Source organism: Desarmillaria tabescens (genome assembly GCF_030435595.1).
Source record: "Desarmillaria tabescens strain CCBAS 213 chromosome Unknown EV420scaffold_4, whole genome shotgun sequence".
Lineage (NCBI taxonomy): Eukaryota > Fungi > Basidiomycota > Agaricomycetes > Agaricales > Physalacriaceae > Desarmillaria > Desarmillaria tabescens.
The window spans coordinates 1,353,666-1,368,916 of record NW_026848303.1 but is presented as its reverse complement, the minus strand read 5'-3'; the positions used below and the strand labels follow the sequence as shown (position 1 = coordinate 1,368,916).

The following is a 15,251-nucleotide window of genomic DNA, read 5'->3' as shown; positions in this document are numbered from 1 at the left end:
AATGACATTTGGCTCCACTTGAAAAAAAAATGGATCGCAGTTGGCATGGAAGTAAGTACTTGATACAAAACAGAGTCTCCGAGAGAGAGATCGTAACGAACCTCATCCTGATGTAGGTTGTCTTCACAGATTGCGTTGCTGTGTCCACTTTGACTTGATGAAATCTGCTGCACGTTCCGCTATTATATACGTTGGAACCTGGGTATGACCAGCGGGAACGAATGGCTGTGATGGTTTGAAGACGCTCAATATCAGCAAAAAGATGGGTGACAGTGGGTCCCAATAACCTACAAAGATAGATGCGTCGACGACACGCAACCCAGAGACGCCCTTTACAAGCAGGTCTGGATCTACAACGCCGTAATCTGCAGACTTTGGGGACATACTGGCGGTCCCAACGGGGTGAGCAGCCGAGCCTGCATTGTTTCTGACATACTGTTCCAGTGCTTCGTCTGTCGTTGCCTGTGCTAATTCACCGTATGGCTCCAGAACATAGTCATTCCACGCCGACGCCGACACAAACCGCAGAGCGCTTTTTACTGCTTCTACCAACGTGAAAACGTCGAATTCACTCGATAGATATCCTGGATCGATGAGTGGAGGGCCCAGAGGATCGGAAGAATTGAGTTTGACCGATCCACCTAGATGGTTTAGGCAGTCAGATATATGGGTGGGTTCGAGCCGTCTTACGCACGCGAGGTTGGGGATACAACACAGGTTGCTATGCTCATGAAGTATCCGGATTCTGGGATAGTAGTAGCTGGCAAACCCCATCCATTCTACACCGCTTTGCATGAGCCCGACTAGTTCTTCACACATAAAAGCGAACTTACTTGGATGCCTAGTTCAATATGGGGCGTGTTCAACCCAGCTGCTGGATCAGCAAACCGCTCAAAAATTGGCGAATCGTTTGGGAGACGAGACCACATGATATGACTCTGCAATGTGTCCACCAAGGGTCCCATCTGCGTTTCATTCCACTGAGCCACGAATTCATTCCGGTACGTCAGGTTCCGGAGAATGTCGTCCCAGGTATTCGTAGTGTCGACATACCATTTGTTCCAAAATTTAGGCTGGTCAGACAAATTTTTTCCGACATCAGGAAGATCGACAACAACTTGTACCCCAGCTTCAGAAAGTTCCGCGGCGTCACCGATCCCAGAATTGAGCAGTATGTGGGGCGTTCCTATTGTACCAGCTGAAAGGATTATTTCTTTGACCGCTGTAACGTTGAAGAGGCGTGTTGATCCTACGAAGGGTTTTCATCAATGGATGCTTGTACAGGGAGAAGGATGTATACCCTCGGAGAACGCAGAAAATTCTACGACATCGAAGTTAAGCTCGGCCCTGTTGCTCCTGAGAATTCTGGTCACTTGTGCATTGAGCAACACGTGCAGATTTGTCCTATTGATAAATTCCGGACCCAGATACGATACGGCGGAACTACTTCTCCTGCCGCCGTCGATGGTGGCTTGCATGTATCCTGTGGTATGACAGTAAGGAACAGAGTTGCAATGTAAATGCGAGTGTAGTGGTGCACCTATACCGTGGGGTACCCCAGAGTTAACATCAAGCAGAAGCGGAAATTCGTCAGGGAATTCGGATGTTGTTCTCAAAACCCGTTTATCAGTAGGGTGGGGATAGCCCGCTAGGCTGACAGCATTCATGCCGTCCAAGCTATGTATAGCTGGGTCATATTGTCCGGTAGTATTGTGACTATCGGCAGGTGGAGTCCATCTTTCATTCTGGGAAAAGAAGAATATTAACCAATGAGGTTACAAATACCAAAATTACAGGTGGCTGACCTTGAAGACATACGGCTTAAGGTTCTCCCAAGACCAGCCTTGATCTCCTGTAAAGTTTGCGTAACGGTCGTAATCCTCTGGAGAAGCGCGAGTATATATCATCGAATCTGCAAGCCAATGAGAATTGAATCTACAAAAATCAGTAAAACATACTAATGGACGTGCTCCCTCCAAGCACATGGCCTCTTGGAAAAGCAATGGCCTTGTTGTTGAATCCAGGCTGCACTACGGTCGTGTAATTCCAATCGTATGGGGTATTTCCTAATAATCCCACCAGCCACGGTATTTCAATCGACAGCACACTGTGGTCGCTGGGAAGCAAAGAGGCGGGCATTAGAATAATCTGCATGACTGTTCTTTTTTAATACTTACGATGGACCAGCCTCAAGAACAAGAACCGAAAAGTCTTCCTCAGTCAACCGATTGGCCACAACCGCGCCTGCCGCTCCGCCTTTAAGTACGTTCAAGATCCAAATAAGTCGGTGACGGAATCAGATAGGAAAGGACGTACCGCCAACGACCAGAAAGTCGAACTCAGTACCGGGGAGTTCAGCTGCATCCTGGTATATTGCGCCGTAGCAAGAAAGTGCGCTGAGCAAAAGGCTGTACAGTACGATTAAGCTGAGGCGCATTTTCATAACATTCAAGGAGGGTTTCGCATATCGGCTGAGACTTCATAAACGATATCACCTGAACAGCGAAGCAGTCAGAATATAGCCCGAGCTTGGGAATCGAAGTCCTTACAGCTACCACGGAAACAGTTCACCGCGTATATCGCTATGGATGTCGCAACGTCCCTTATGATCTGAGCTCACGATTGACAAAACAACCGGGAAACTTTGTCACCTTGATAGACAGAAGGGTACGTACTTCATTTCACAGCGCAAAACAAAAGCTGTTCAAGTCGATACGTTACATTTAGAAGCAGAATTGTCATGGGTGGTTGAGAATAGAACGTCACAGTCAGAACGTCCCATACAAGGAAGGAAGATGATCAAATGAGCAGACGGCGGGCCGAGTCCCCGAGCCCTGGTTAAGGATGATACTCTCAGTCATCTCGAATCAAAGAGTAGGCTTGATATTATAATTTAGCACATAAAGCAGAAGTTCAATCTTAAAGACTGGCACGAGATAGATACCGAGTAACCAGTCGTGTGAAAACTTTAGTATCGTTCTAGTTTATTGACTTCTTTTTCTAAAGTCATCACGATTAATGGATGTAATCTGTATACTTTAGGCTAGGGCTCACCACGCGGAGACGCATTTGATTCGACTTGTCCATTCTGATATGATTGTTGAATAGATCTGCATAAGGCAAAAGTTGAATAATGTTTGGAAAAACTAAGTCCAGACCAAAATCACTTACTCTCTAAGTGTCTCCGCTTGCATGGGGTGCTCGCTATCACCTAGCATTGATGACCTGAATTTGATTGTTCCCTTCTCCTTGACATAGTTCAACATGCCCCAAGGAATCTCCATGGTCTTGGAAACTTCACCCTGTGCTCCTCCGCCGTCCTCGGTCGTAAACCAAACAGTAATAACGGGCATAGATCCTTTGTAGGATTGCCGAAAGGAAGTATCGCCTTTCTGGGTTCTCTCCGGCGTGTCTTCTCTAGGAATTTTCTCGATTTTACTGTACGCGACCATTTGCTCGGGATTTTCATCCTCTGATCCGCCAGGAGAGGAGTCCGCTGCAAGTATGAGCTAATATCGGCGGGTTGCAAGGGTGCAATGAACGTGGATGAAGTGTGTCCCTGCGTTCTCTGGTGCTGTTACGAGGTCAAGGTGGAGAATTGCAGGCAAATATGAGGTATTCCATGAGGGTTGGGAACTGCAAGGGAGCGTTCGGCCAGTTTGAGGGTTGTACAGTGTCCAGGTCCACAATTAGCTTTATGCTTGCGCCAGTCGGACTTCTGGCATTCAGGAGAGCAATAACGCGCCTGGTTATCGTACCATGACTTAATATACCATCTCGCTATAGAAATGTATTAAAACTCACATTTTTGCAACGCGAGCACACCTTGATGTCAGCGCGACGTAAGGTTTTTTCGCAATTATCACAGGACACAGTGACATTGTCCAAGTTCTCTCGACGTTCCTTCTTTGTGGGGACCGAGTCGTCGTACATGTCCTTGATCTTGGAGTCTTCGAACGACCAGAAGGCACGGGTATTACCATCTTTACCGACCACTGGCTTGACAGTAATTTTGGTCTGTCCATCCTCTGGCTTGTCGTCGCGTGAGTCCATCGTGTTTCAACGCGTTCGTGGTCGTCTTGAGATGCTGGAAAAGCGACAGGGTCTGAGAAACTTCTATTTTCATCGAAGTCGGCAGCGACGGCACGCTGCGGGCCCAGTCAGCCCTGCCTTGTATATTTTATCCCAGACCTGCCAAGGTCTAACAAGTCAAGCAACCATACCCCTATGACAGCCAGTCGTGTAGTCTGTTGATAGCGCCAAGTCTTATGTCATGAACGGGGTCCTGTCATGTCGTCGGGACCGGAGCAGGGAGATTGAGGGCGCAGTCAGGGCAAAGCCAGGGGTTTTCCGATGCGCCGGGGCGGCGGGGGGCGCGCCGAGTCGGCATATCAAAGCGGAGTTTAATTCAACAAAAGCTCGTTCAACCCCGACAGGTGCCGCAAGCACGTGCCACTTGTTTGTCTGGCGGTTGCGCGTCGGACTCGAAAGGCGCTCTCCGTTCGCACTTACTCCCACTATGTCAGGGCTCAAAAACTCGCCGTTCGGCAAGCGTTTACGAGCGCAACAACCCGACGGTGACGACGAAGCTCCCTAGACGAAACCGTCCTCGGTTCAATCCGATATTTGGCACTTCCGATTTATCTTCAACCCCTTCTTTGGATTCGAGGCCGACGACAAGTGAAAGCAGTGGTGCACCAGAAACGCCTGTTGACTATCCAAGGCATTCAAGGGATTATGGTGATAGATTTGTGCCAACGCGAGACGGTGGTGATATGCGGACGTCGTACCATTTGATGGACCATGGCCCGGCCACTCCTTCAAAGAAAAACAGGATAATACCTTCGGAATTGGACGCGTTGAAAGGTGCGTTGGTGTCTTCCTCAACATTTTTCGAGTATTGACCCCCTTTCTAACTGGCAGAACAAGCCAACCATCTTTTTACCGACATTCTCCATAACGAAGTATCACCAGCCATCGCCTCAACGACCTGCTTTCTCCAACGCGCCAGCCAACGGCCTCCACATCCACTCTTCCTGCAACACCATCTCGGAAGCGCTTGTTCACGTACCATTCTCCATCTATTTCTAACCCATCCACCCCTACCCGTCGTCTCGACTCACCCAACGATGAAGCCTATTCTATGAGCCCAGTGCGCGCTGAGAGCCGACATCTTCTAGAAAGCCCACGCAGAAAGCTCCGGAGCGTATGCAAAACCCCTTACCGTGTTCTGGATGCTCCAGAGCTGGCCGAGGACTTCTATCTCAACCTCGTCGACTGGTCAAGCACCAATGTCCTAGGTGTTGGCTTGGGCTCTTGTGTGTATCTATGGACCGCCCACAATGCCGTCGTATCGAAACTTTGCGATCTTACCAACACGACTGATGTCATTAGCTCGGTCTCTTGGGTACAAAAAGTAAGGTTATCAAGCTATAACAGCGAGCTTCCATATCTTATTGTCTTTTGACAGGGATCGACACTAGCCATTGGTACACTATCTGGCCGCCTCCATATCTACGACGCGGTAGCACTCAAGCTCTTACGCACCTACCAGGAGGCGCACACCCAACGGATAGGTGCCCTTGCTTGGAATGCTCATGTCCTCTCGTCCGGTTCTCGAGACCGTTCGGTTCACCATCGAGATGTACGCGATCCCACCTTGAATCCCTTCAAGCGATGCACAGGTCACCGACAGGAAGTTTGCGGCTTTGAAATGGAGCGCGAACGCTGGACCCATGGAAGCCAACCTTGCTAGCGGTGGTAACGACAACAAGGTGTGCATCTGGGATTTGCGAGGGTCCAGGCGAGCCGCTACTTCGAGAAATCCGACTAATGCGGATGACTCGATGTCCGGAGATGCGCCGCTGTGGAAATTCCATGAACATACTGCTGCGGTCAAGGCTCTGGCGTGGGATCCTCATATTCCCGGGGTTCTTGCAACAGGTGGCGGAACTCAGGACAAGCATATCCGATTCTGGAATACGATCAATGGTACCATGTTGAATGAGCTTGATACTGGTAGTCAGGTAACATCCCTTTCCAGTTTCTCTTGTATTCATCGTTCATCACTAATTTGTTCTGTTTCAGGTGTGCAACCTCATATGGTCTTTGACGTCGCATGAACTTGTGTCCACCCACGGCTTTTCGTCGACCACCGCCCAGAACCAGATCTGTATATGGAAATATCCAGCCCTTAGCATGGTTGCGTCGTTGACAGGGCATACCAATCGTGTCTTGTACCTGGCCATGAGTCCGGACGGTGAAACAATTGTCACGGGTGCTGGTGACGAGACGCTGAGATTCTGGAATGCTTTCCCCAAGAAAGAGTCCAGCAGGCCCGACGTGGACAGTGTCCTAGACTATGGCAAGCTCATTCGATAACCCTATGATTCGATTTCGGTTCTCCTCGTGCTGCTCGCATTTCATTATATCCCCTACTGCAAACTTTGCTTCCATCTACGTATTACACTGCATATTTCACTCTCTACGCTCGCATCCATCATCGCATATCAACCTGCACAACTACATATATGCCTCGTTCTAACAGAAAACCGATGTATTACCGATCCCATAGTCCAGTAAATAGGTCCTTTTAAACAGTATTCCCCTTCGTTATGCTCCTTTCCTCTCTTGTCATGTTGTGATTTTTCTATTGGCTTGTAGGCTTAGTTTTGCGTATTATAGTTATGTCTCTTTGGTCTTTTCTTATGTTATGTTGGTTCTGTACTGAAATTTCGTTGCTCCAAGTTTGGTTCGTCTGAAGGTAAGGGCACTCATTGTACACACCAGCGGGTCGAAAGAGTCCCTTTCGCAACTTGATAATTGTACCATCGACTATGGAGTTTCAAAGGAACCCATTTGAGTCTACATTCCTTGTTCTTGGCGAATCCCCGGCTGATAGTATTCTATAATCTTTCAACAAATGTCCCCAAGTTTCCCCCCTTCAACGCACTTACAATGCCTCGACATAAGGACCGCAAACTCCATCATTCAGAGTTCAGGACAAAGTCGACATGTTATTCATGTACAGAAGAACTACCTCGAACATCCGAGTTAGTTTCAAAGGTTACCCAACCTTCGATATATCGATTTACCAAGCTACCAAAGCTTTACACTATGTAAGTAATGAATCTTCCAAACTCCAAAATGTTTGCTGCAACTCAAAGACCGCCAAAGGGAAGTCCTCGTTCGTGAACAGCAAAGAAAAAGGAGGCCCACCCAGCCAGAGTGGCCAAAGTGGGGACAGGAAAATATTTAGACGGTGCATAAGCCTGAGCCTATACAAGCCGCAGACACCCTCTGGGGACAGGGTCGCCGTGCTATGAAGGATCCCCACGGCCCACAAACCCGTGTACGTGAAGGGGCTCGTGCCATCAAGGTAAGTATGAGGTATTCGGATGTCGGATCTTGCCTTTTATACTGCGGAGGCTGCGCACGAACCAATACTGGAAGAGGTTCGCTCCTCGATTGATCGATCTCACTTCGACTTCGCTTCGACTTTGCTTAACTTGGATTCTGCGACTAAGTACCAGCGAGGTTCATAGTAGAAGAAGCGGACTGCTACTGTGATAGGATCTTATATGCCATATCCACTGTAATGCCAAGGGGATTTAATTTTTGCCTAGTTTTCTGGAGCATCGAAACGAGACCCACCTGTCGCGCTGCAGCTGTTACTTTGAGTCATACCGTCCAGTTTCCTGGCCCTTCGTTTACTGGTCCCACAGCGCAGCCATGGGTGTGTAACATGCAACTGTATGCGGAGAATGTAAAGTCTATGGCGGCCGAATCAAGAGCCGGAAGGATCATCGATTCGGGAGCTTCTAGTAGCAGCTTCTGAAGCCCACTTTCCATGACACTTGGCGACGCTTAGCGTCTCGATGGTTTGGGCAAATTGGTTGTGTATCAGAATAGTTCGAACAGACGCTGATGGCTCCTGTAGTCTACGCAGCTGTCGGTTTAGATATATCCGCTGTCTAGTCAGACCATTTCCCCCTGCATTCGTGGAATCTAGCGGACCTTCAACCCTCTCTGATGATCACATAATATACTGTCAATTACCCTTCACGAATAGTTTGTTTCACTTCATGGTACAAGCAATCGTTTGGTTTCAGACTTATGTCTTGAGCACTGGGCCCCTCATATAAACTCCCTGTGCTCTGGCATCGACACCCCACAAGTATGATCCCCCATTCCAGCAACTGTCCGGAATTTCGAAGGTTATCATGGGCCAGTCACCGCGACTCTCGACTGGTGTGAGGTAGGCTACTTAGTCCCTCCCTATCATCCTGGTAAGCATTGAACGAGTTTCATGCAGGCTAACTACCGATTCTCCCATTACATCGCCGAGTTTGCCAATACGCTCTCCACCACGATTTTCTTGATTCTTGCTGCTTACGGGACCTTTAGAGCTCGCCGTGAATCTCTCCCGACGAGATACGTGCTCAGTTATGCCGTACGTCAAAAGCGGAAAGTGAAGCATGCCACTCTGATGAACCCCCACTTGGTAGTGCTATGCTCTAGTTGGAATCGGGAGTATGGCAGTTTCACGCAACCCTGCTGTTTCATTTCCAGCTCGCAGATGAGCTACCTATGATATATCTCGTCTCCATCAGTTGCTGGTTCCTTTATGACCGCATTCCTGGTTATAGGATATCCTCGGCTGCAAACCCTCTCCTCCCTCTTAATCGTGGTAGCCTTCAATGTCTATTTCACATCAAGCTAGTATGTATTCTCATATTCCATCCGGCGGTTGACAGTATCACTGACATCCTTGCAAGTATCGCCAATCGTAATCCCATTTATTTTCAATGGGTTTTTGCAATCCTGTGTATCGCCAAAGTCGCCCTCATTACACACCTTCTAATGTGGTCTAAAGAACATTTAGCTATCTCGGAAGATGCAAAATACAGCATTGCGAGCATCTTCAGCATCGGAGCCGTCCTTTTTGTTATTGGCTTCGTTATCTGGAACATTGATGGTCTGTGCTGTGATTATTTGACTGACTGGAAGTCACCGGTGGGTTGGCCCGTTAGCTTTTTTACTGGAAGGCAAGTTGATTTTATCTAACTTGTTCTTGTTGCTGTTTGTTCTGATATGACTGTCAGGGCACGCATGGTGGCATCTGTTCTCGGTGATTAATGAGTTTCTCGCGCGAAATTTTTCATTATTAATGAGCCATCGTAAAGGGATTTGGTGTATATTTCATGTTTGTCGGAACACATTGTGAGCACATCTTTTCTGCGCTCAGCATTCTACCGTTTCTCACGCTACGATCTTTAGTTGCGTGAGTACTTAGTCTGTGTATTACCAAACTGCTCCCTAATCCTCTCCCCTCGAGTTCACTTTGTGTCAAGGACCATCACAAAAATTATGCAGTTGAATATCGTTATGGAATCCCATTCATCGGGCACGTACATAAGGAAGAATAGTGATATACTTCGATCTGCTATCATGGTGTACCGCCAGCGTTGAGCAGAGATGAAAAACACATGAATTAAATTAGTCGCTACATTGCGAAGGTATATCTGTTCTTAACTTTCTAGTAGAAGTGACCGGCATAGACTTCGAAAGAGCAATCACACTCTACAAGATACCTGATTTCGGTGTTAACGATGCGTGTGGGAATATCTTATGTTCTTGTTCGAACCATCATCGCTGTCGTCTACTCAAGCTAGTACCTCATGACCCATGGAGCCCTCTGATGCAATTGGCTCTGTTTAATGAACATTCAGTGACAGTGATGATTGTTGTTGCCCTTCTCGCACTATTCCTGCACGTTGCCATGCATTTGACCGCTCGGGACCAACAAATCTTGCTGGAACGATTCTCTCGAGGACTCCCTCAGCTCGCCTTGTTCTTTGACTTTCTTGTTCACCGTTACTTGCGATGATTCCAGATCTCTATCGCTGCTGAAGATGCGCTAAACACCTCTCAGGTGGTCCGGGTTCAAGTTGGGTTGATCTCCCCTTTGTTGTCAACAATGGTAATACAATATGCCGCAGGACATCAGGATACTCACAGCTCTATGGGAAAAGTTGATCATATGGCAGTGTATCCTTGTATCCTTGAGGGTGTGACACCTTACTGATCTGAGCTGGACTCGTACTTCAATACCCACTTTTCTCTCGTTCTTTACTTCCTTTTTTCATCACGCTCATTTCAAAGGTCTACGTTCTATCTGGAAATGCTTCGAAGACAAAACAAATGTCTCGAAGCTCTTAGAGGTGAGCTTTTTTCTCGATCAGCGTCGACTCGTGTTCTCAGCGCAAACTTTTATGCCAGTGGCACGCCCGTTCAACTTGCAGTCAGAATATTCTGGAAATACTTCTCTTAGTATCAGTGGACGCGGTGAACCAGGTGCGTTCGTTTTAAAAGCGTAGAAAAAGTTACCAGGGTTTAAGGTTCAGATTCGCAAACAGGTCCAGTGAGCGACTCGATATCCAAGGGAGAATCGAATATGGCATTTTCCTCCTCGAATGGTGACAGTGGTAATCCAAGTGCCGCTGATAGAGGCTCTCTCAGCTCTTGGGTTGATCACTGCATTTTGCTTGATGGTGGAGTCAAGGCAGACGGAGATGACATTGGCATCAGTATTGGAATCAGTTCCGCCAAGGACGTAGGATCGCAGGAGCAAGGTGGCACCGACGATGATGGGATTCAAGGTGGCGTCAACATTGAAGGCGAGGCAAAATGCTCGTATGGAGACGGAAATATCTCGAAGTTCTCCGGGGACAGTGGGACCGCTATCCCATGTAGCGGAGACGGGAATTGCACTGAGAAGAATCCCCACAACGTCGACAGCCTTGCGACATCCCACAACAGTCAGAACCTGTTGCCCAGTCATACCAACGACGATGCTTCTGGTAATGGTCTTAATTCCGATTACATTGGGAGCACCGGTGCTGGTAATTTGTTTGACGGGATGAATGTCGGTGTTCACACAGGCCCTCCGATCCACACCCAGAACCAGAATCATAACAAGAACTCACCTCGGGATACAAAACTCGGGGATCCATTGAGCAATCAGGGTTCACAGAGAAATAGAGGCGGTGATCAATTTGATGTCGACCAGAATACATCTCTCGATGATTCTAGCAGCAATGCCCCAGGCCTCGGTTCTGATAATTCAGCCAAAGCCAGAGGACTTATCGATCATATCCCCCAACCAATCAAGAGTATACTTGGCTTGGATAACGGCGATGACCGCAACTCAGGAGGGAACTCCGGCGGTTCTTCTACAACCGGACATCATCATGACCAAGGTTCTGGCGACAAGACGAGCTCAGGTGGTACTAGGCCGAGCAATACAAGTCCTCCATCGCCCCAACAAGGGGGAGGTAAATCCAATAATCCAGAACCTGGATCGAGTCCAGGAAATGGCGGCGATGGTGACTCGGGACCTCACAATGCAGGAAGCTCCGGAGGCGCCGCAGGTCAAACTGGCAAAGGTTCTCAAAATGGACCAGGGGATGACGGTGGGAATAACAATGAGGGCGGCGGAGGTGGCTCTCCGCGTAGTTCTGGTTCGCCTTCTCAAACAATTCCACCCATCTCTCGTACTCAACCTTCTGCATCAACGTCTACTGCCGACGTCGGATCTCCGGTGAATACCGGAGATTCTTCTCAATCTGAAACTTCAATCTTGACGAGTCCCCAGTCTTCGAATTCCGCAACGGAAGCCGCTGATAGTATGGATACTGGAAGTTCTGCCAGTGTCGTTGGCGTGTGCGTATCGTTTATAATTTTTATGGACTATAAAACTTACGCTAACATAATGCGGTAGATCCTCGGCTTCAGTCTTCACTTCGACGGTTACAAAAACTTATGCCGGGTCGATCAGCGGAAGCCCTACTACGGTCAGCGTCTTCACAACTACAGGTATAGCCACCATGATCAGTCCATCTGAGACCAGAAATAGTATTAAGTATGTACCCATCCCTGATATTCTTCCGAATCCTGAGGTTTTGTGGTTATAGCATGCCAACAAGCTCGCGCCCTTTGATTGGCGGGATTATCGGGGGTATAATCGCCTTCCTGGCCCTTTCCGCCCTACTGTTATTCTTATTCATCCGCAAACGACGGCGCTTGAGAATAGCCAGTAGTTTATTCAACTTTGATACGGAGAACTTCGTCGGGGTCAAACGCTCTGCGGAGTCTACTCTCGAAGCTTCTGTTTCTACGCCAGCGACTCATATGGGTTCTCCCACCGTGGACAGGAGGAAGTCTACTTTTGGATGGGAGGACGATAAATTCCATGACCACGAAGTGTCCGAGCCAAGGCAGACATCTCGAGACAATACTGAGAATCCATTCAGAGACGCAAGCCCTGTTGCGCATGCTCGAATGTCGATCATTTCCAACCCTTTTGCTGACCCCGTTCCTGTCGTTGAAGATCCCTTTCGCGACCCTGCTCGGAGGTCCAAGCTTACTCTCCGCGATTCCGAGACTGGCTCTCTCGTGTCTTTTGAGGAAAGTACAGTGCAGAAAGCCTCTCGGGTACCAATTGTGTCACCTCGAAGGCTTTGAAGGTAATGCAGTTTGTGGAGGTCCATGTTAAATCGATGGCTAATTTCGATGCTAGGGTTTTGCCGAATATATGATATGGTTACGATACATTCCGGTGTTGGTGATACCTAGAGATATTCGCAGAATTTTTCCCGGCATGATTGTTTAATTAAATTCGAAGATGCGCGTACTTCGTAGCATTTCAGGGTCTAGATAGAGCAATGTTATCTTGTCATTAGCTGGACGTAGCAACGGTACCACCTCCTGTTACCAACGGTTGGAGCTTCAAATACGACAGTTACAAGTTCTAAATACATCATGATTTAATTATTGAAAGACGACCGTATGATAGATTGTAACGAAGGAAGGTGTTAGGTTGTTTGTAATGTTAGGTTCATCTCCACACATCCTTGAGACTTGGTATCCACTACGGGGTTCAATACATATTTAGAGTTTGCTTCGTTAGGACACGGATGTACGGCAGTAACCAAAGTCTTGGCAAAATCACTCCAGAAAATTTCGCTGGACGAGACAGTACGACACAGGTTTGGCCTAGAGAACCGACATTTCATACGTGAGGTACAGATGGAATGTTCTCGTTTCTCGAAGCTGAAAAACAGGTAAGTATGGGTTACTCGGAGGAAGAAAGTTCTTCAGAAAATGGTTGCCAAGACTTTCATTACAATTGAAACATGGTTCGCACATCGTCATTTATTGTTACATTCGCCGTAGAGCATTTTCAGTACAGAATTGGGGGCTATGGACCAGAATTGCAGCGCTTTGCACCAAAAAGCGGGTGATTGTTCAATTTTGTTGGAGAGCGATCGTGCGGAGATGTCATGACCTAATATGGTCAACGCAGTGATGCCAACGACCGAGATCACGCCCTTGACCGGGATCCACCACCCCTCATCTCGGTCGGTGACGATGTACTCGACCCAACAGCAGCAGCGGCCATCGTCACAGTACACGCAACCGGACCAAGCGTACCTACAGAATGACAGCCAAACAGATTCCCCGTACAGCTCAGTACGGTCAAGGGCCACTTCTCAACAGCCTACACCACAGACCAACGGGGAGGAGCAAGAGTTTGACGATATTGATGATGAGCGCGAGTATACTCCACCCCAGGACCAGGACACGGATCCAGACGATTTCTACAATGGTGATAATAATAACAGCCATCCTCCTTCGACATATATGCCTGACCAATACGCTCCACGGTCCGTGGCGACGCAGTCTATTCGTGCTCCCTCTCCCCCTCCGGGACCTCTTCTCGACCATTCACATCTTCGTCCCGGCAACCAAGCCGCCTTGCTTTCCCATGAACGTACTCTTGAACTCTACCGCGCAAACGCCAAGAAAACGCAAGACCCAGATCTCCAATTCGAATTCGCTGTTTTCATGATAGACGCCTCCAAATCTTTGCCGATACCAGAAAATATACCAGGAAATCTTCTGCAGGTGGAGAAGGCGATGGAAAAACGTGAAGATCTCGTAAAGGAAGCGACTGGCTTGCTAAAACGCCTCGCGGATCGTGGTCATTCTCCTTCACAATATTTCTTGGCAGACTGCTTCGCGAATGGCATTGGGACAGTGAAGGGAAAGCAAGATTTCGATCGAGCATATCCTCTATTTGTTCTCGCTGCGAAGCATGGCCATGCAGACGCGGCTTACCGTGCCGGGACGTGCTGTGAAAACGGCTGGGGATGCAGACGGGAATCGGCAAAGGCGGTCACTTTCTTCCGGAAAGCAGCAGCAGCATTGCATCCTGGCGCGATGTATCGGTTGGGCATCGCTGAGCTCAATGGGGAGCTCGGCTTGTCACGGAGTCCCAAGGAAGGAGTCAAGTGGCTAAAGAGGAGCGCGGAGCAAGCTACGGCCGAGTTTCCTCATGCTTTGCATGAGTTAGCGTTGCTACACGAGCGGGGAATCGACAATGTGGTTTTCGTGGATTATGAATACTCCATCGAGCTGCTAGCACAAGCTGCTGAGCTCGGGTATGCGCCGAGCGCTTATCGACTCGGTGAATGCTACGAGTATGGGAAAAACGGTTGCCCGAGTGATCCAGCATTATCTATTCATTATTATGTGCGTCCTTTTCCCTTTTCCCTTCATTTTTCGTCATGTGCTGAGGTATCTCTTAGAACATTGCTGCACAACAAAATCATCGGGATGCTTGTTTTGCGCTGACCGCATGGTATCTTGTCGGATCGCCTGGCGTGTTGCCCCAATCAGACACAGAGGCATTTCTGTGGGCTCAAAAGGCTGCAGAAGCCGGCCTCGCTAAAGCGATGTATGCCGTTGGATACTTCACTGAGGTGGGAATAGGGACACAAGCCGATATGTCACAGTACGTATTCCCCTTCCTTGACTACTGTTACCTTTTAACGTCATTATAGGGCTGTATCGTGGTACAAGAAGGCGGCAGAACTTGGTGATAAGCGAGCGGCGCAACGGTTAAAGGCCTCTACGAATTCACCGATGCCTCAGCCTGGAGGTCCCGGTTCCGTCTTAAATCGTGGAGCCTTCGACTCGAGCGATAATGGTAGCTCGGGCAAGGGGAAAGACAAGGAGTGCGTGATAATGTAAGGGAGCAGTGTGTATGCGCTCATCCCCTTGGGACACTTTTAATTTTGGCGAACGATGTAGTTATAATATTATGCTTTCGGGACCCCATTTCTAGATTAGTATAGTATACGCATCCCTATTCTAAATCCTTCATTTTTTCACGTTCGGATGGATTT

General features: G+C 48.3%; 6 protein-coding genes across 6 annotated transcripts; 4 read left to right on the top strand and 2 right to left on the bottom strand.

Annotated features, from left to right (window-relative positions):
* Window positions 1-123: 123 nt before the first annotated feature.
* EV420DRAFT_1636850 (aryl-alcohol oxidase) lies at window positions 124-2,437 on the bottom strand (the record flags this gene model as incomplete). The annotated part of the gene is made up of 10 exons (XM_060476639.1): window positions 124-225; window positions 292-641; window positions 695-779; window positions 834-1,249; window positions 1,301-1,483; window positions 1,541-1,745; window positions 1,806-1,912; window positions 1,959-2,116; window positions 2,178-2,256; window positions 2,317-2,437. The coding sequence occupies 10 exons, from the start codon at window positions 2,435-2,437 to the stop codon at window positions 124-126; spliced, it is 1,806 nt and encodes a 601-aa protein (XP_060337093.1).
* A 531-nt stretch (window positions 2,438-2,968) lies between these two features.
* EV420DRAFT_1636849 (uncharacterized protein) lies at window positions 2,969-4,053 on the bottom strand (the record flags this gene model as incomplete). The annotated part of the gene is made up of 5 exons (XM_060476638.1): window positions 2,969-3,000; window positions 3,055-3,110; window positions 3,172-3,496; window positions 3,759-3,780; window positions 3,826-4,053. The coding sequence occupies 5 exons, from the start codon at window positions 4,051-4,053 to the stop codon at window positions 2,969-2,971; spliced, it is 663 nt and encodes a 220-aa protein (XP_060337092.1).
* A 466-nt stretch (window positions 4,054-4,519) lies between these two features.
* On the top strand, window positions 4,520-6,873 carry EV420DRAFT_1759466 (WD40 repeat-like protein; the record flags this gene model as incomplete). The annotated part of the gene is made up of 7 exons (XM_060480588.1): window positions 4,520-4,542; window positions 4,598-4,866; window positions 4,924-4,964; window positions 5,012-5,416; window positions 5,471-5,644; window positions 5,685-6,026; window positions 6,088-6,873. 7 exons carry the CDS (start codon window positions 4,520-4,522, stop codon window positions 6,379-6,381), a joined length of 1,548 nt encoding a protein of 515 aa, XP_060337091.1. The 3' UTR covers window positions 6,382-6,873.
* Window positions 6,874-8,308: 1,435 nt separating this feature from the next.
* On the top strand, window positions 8,309-9,589 carry EV420DRAFT_1626737 (ceramidase; the record flags this gene model as incomplete). The annotated part of the gene is made up of 6 exons (XM_060476017.1): window positions 8,309-8,452; window positions 8,542-8,689; window positions 8,723-9,019; window positions 9,105-9,130; window positions 9,186-9,226; window positions 9,338-9,589. 6 exons carry the CDS (start codon window positions 8,309-8,311, stop codon window positions 9,426-9,428), a joined length of 747 nt encoding a protein of 248 aa, XP_060337090.1. The 3' UTR covers window positions 9,429-9,589.
* An 867-nt stretch (window positions 9,590-10,456) lies between these two features.
* On the top strand, window positions 10,457-12,525 carry EV420DRAFT_1475024 (uncharacterized protein; the record flags this gene model as incomplete). Its single annotated transcript, XM_060469263.1, has 3 exons — window positions 10,457-11,724; window positions 11,783-11,923; window positions 11,976-12,525. 3 exons carry the CDS (start codon window positions 10,457-10,459, stop codon window positions 12,523-12,525), a joined length of 1,959 nt encoding a protein of 652 aa, XP_060337089.1.
* A 906-nt stretch (window positions 12,526-13,431) lies between these two features.
* Window positions 13,432-15,096, top strand: EV420DRAFT_1261507 (uncharacterized protein; the record flags this gene model as incomplete). Its single annotated transcript, XM_060467070.1, has 3 exons — window positions 13,432-14,595; window positions 14,652-14,857; window positions 14,907-15,096. 3 exons carry the CDS (start codon window positions 13,432-13,434, stop codon window positions 15,094-15,096), a joined length of 1,560 nt encoding a protein of 519 aa, XP_060337088.1.
* Window positions 15,097-15,251: the final 155 nt, after the last annotated feature.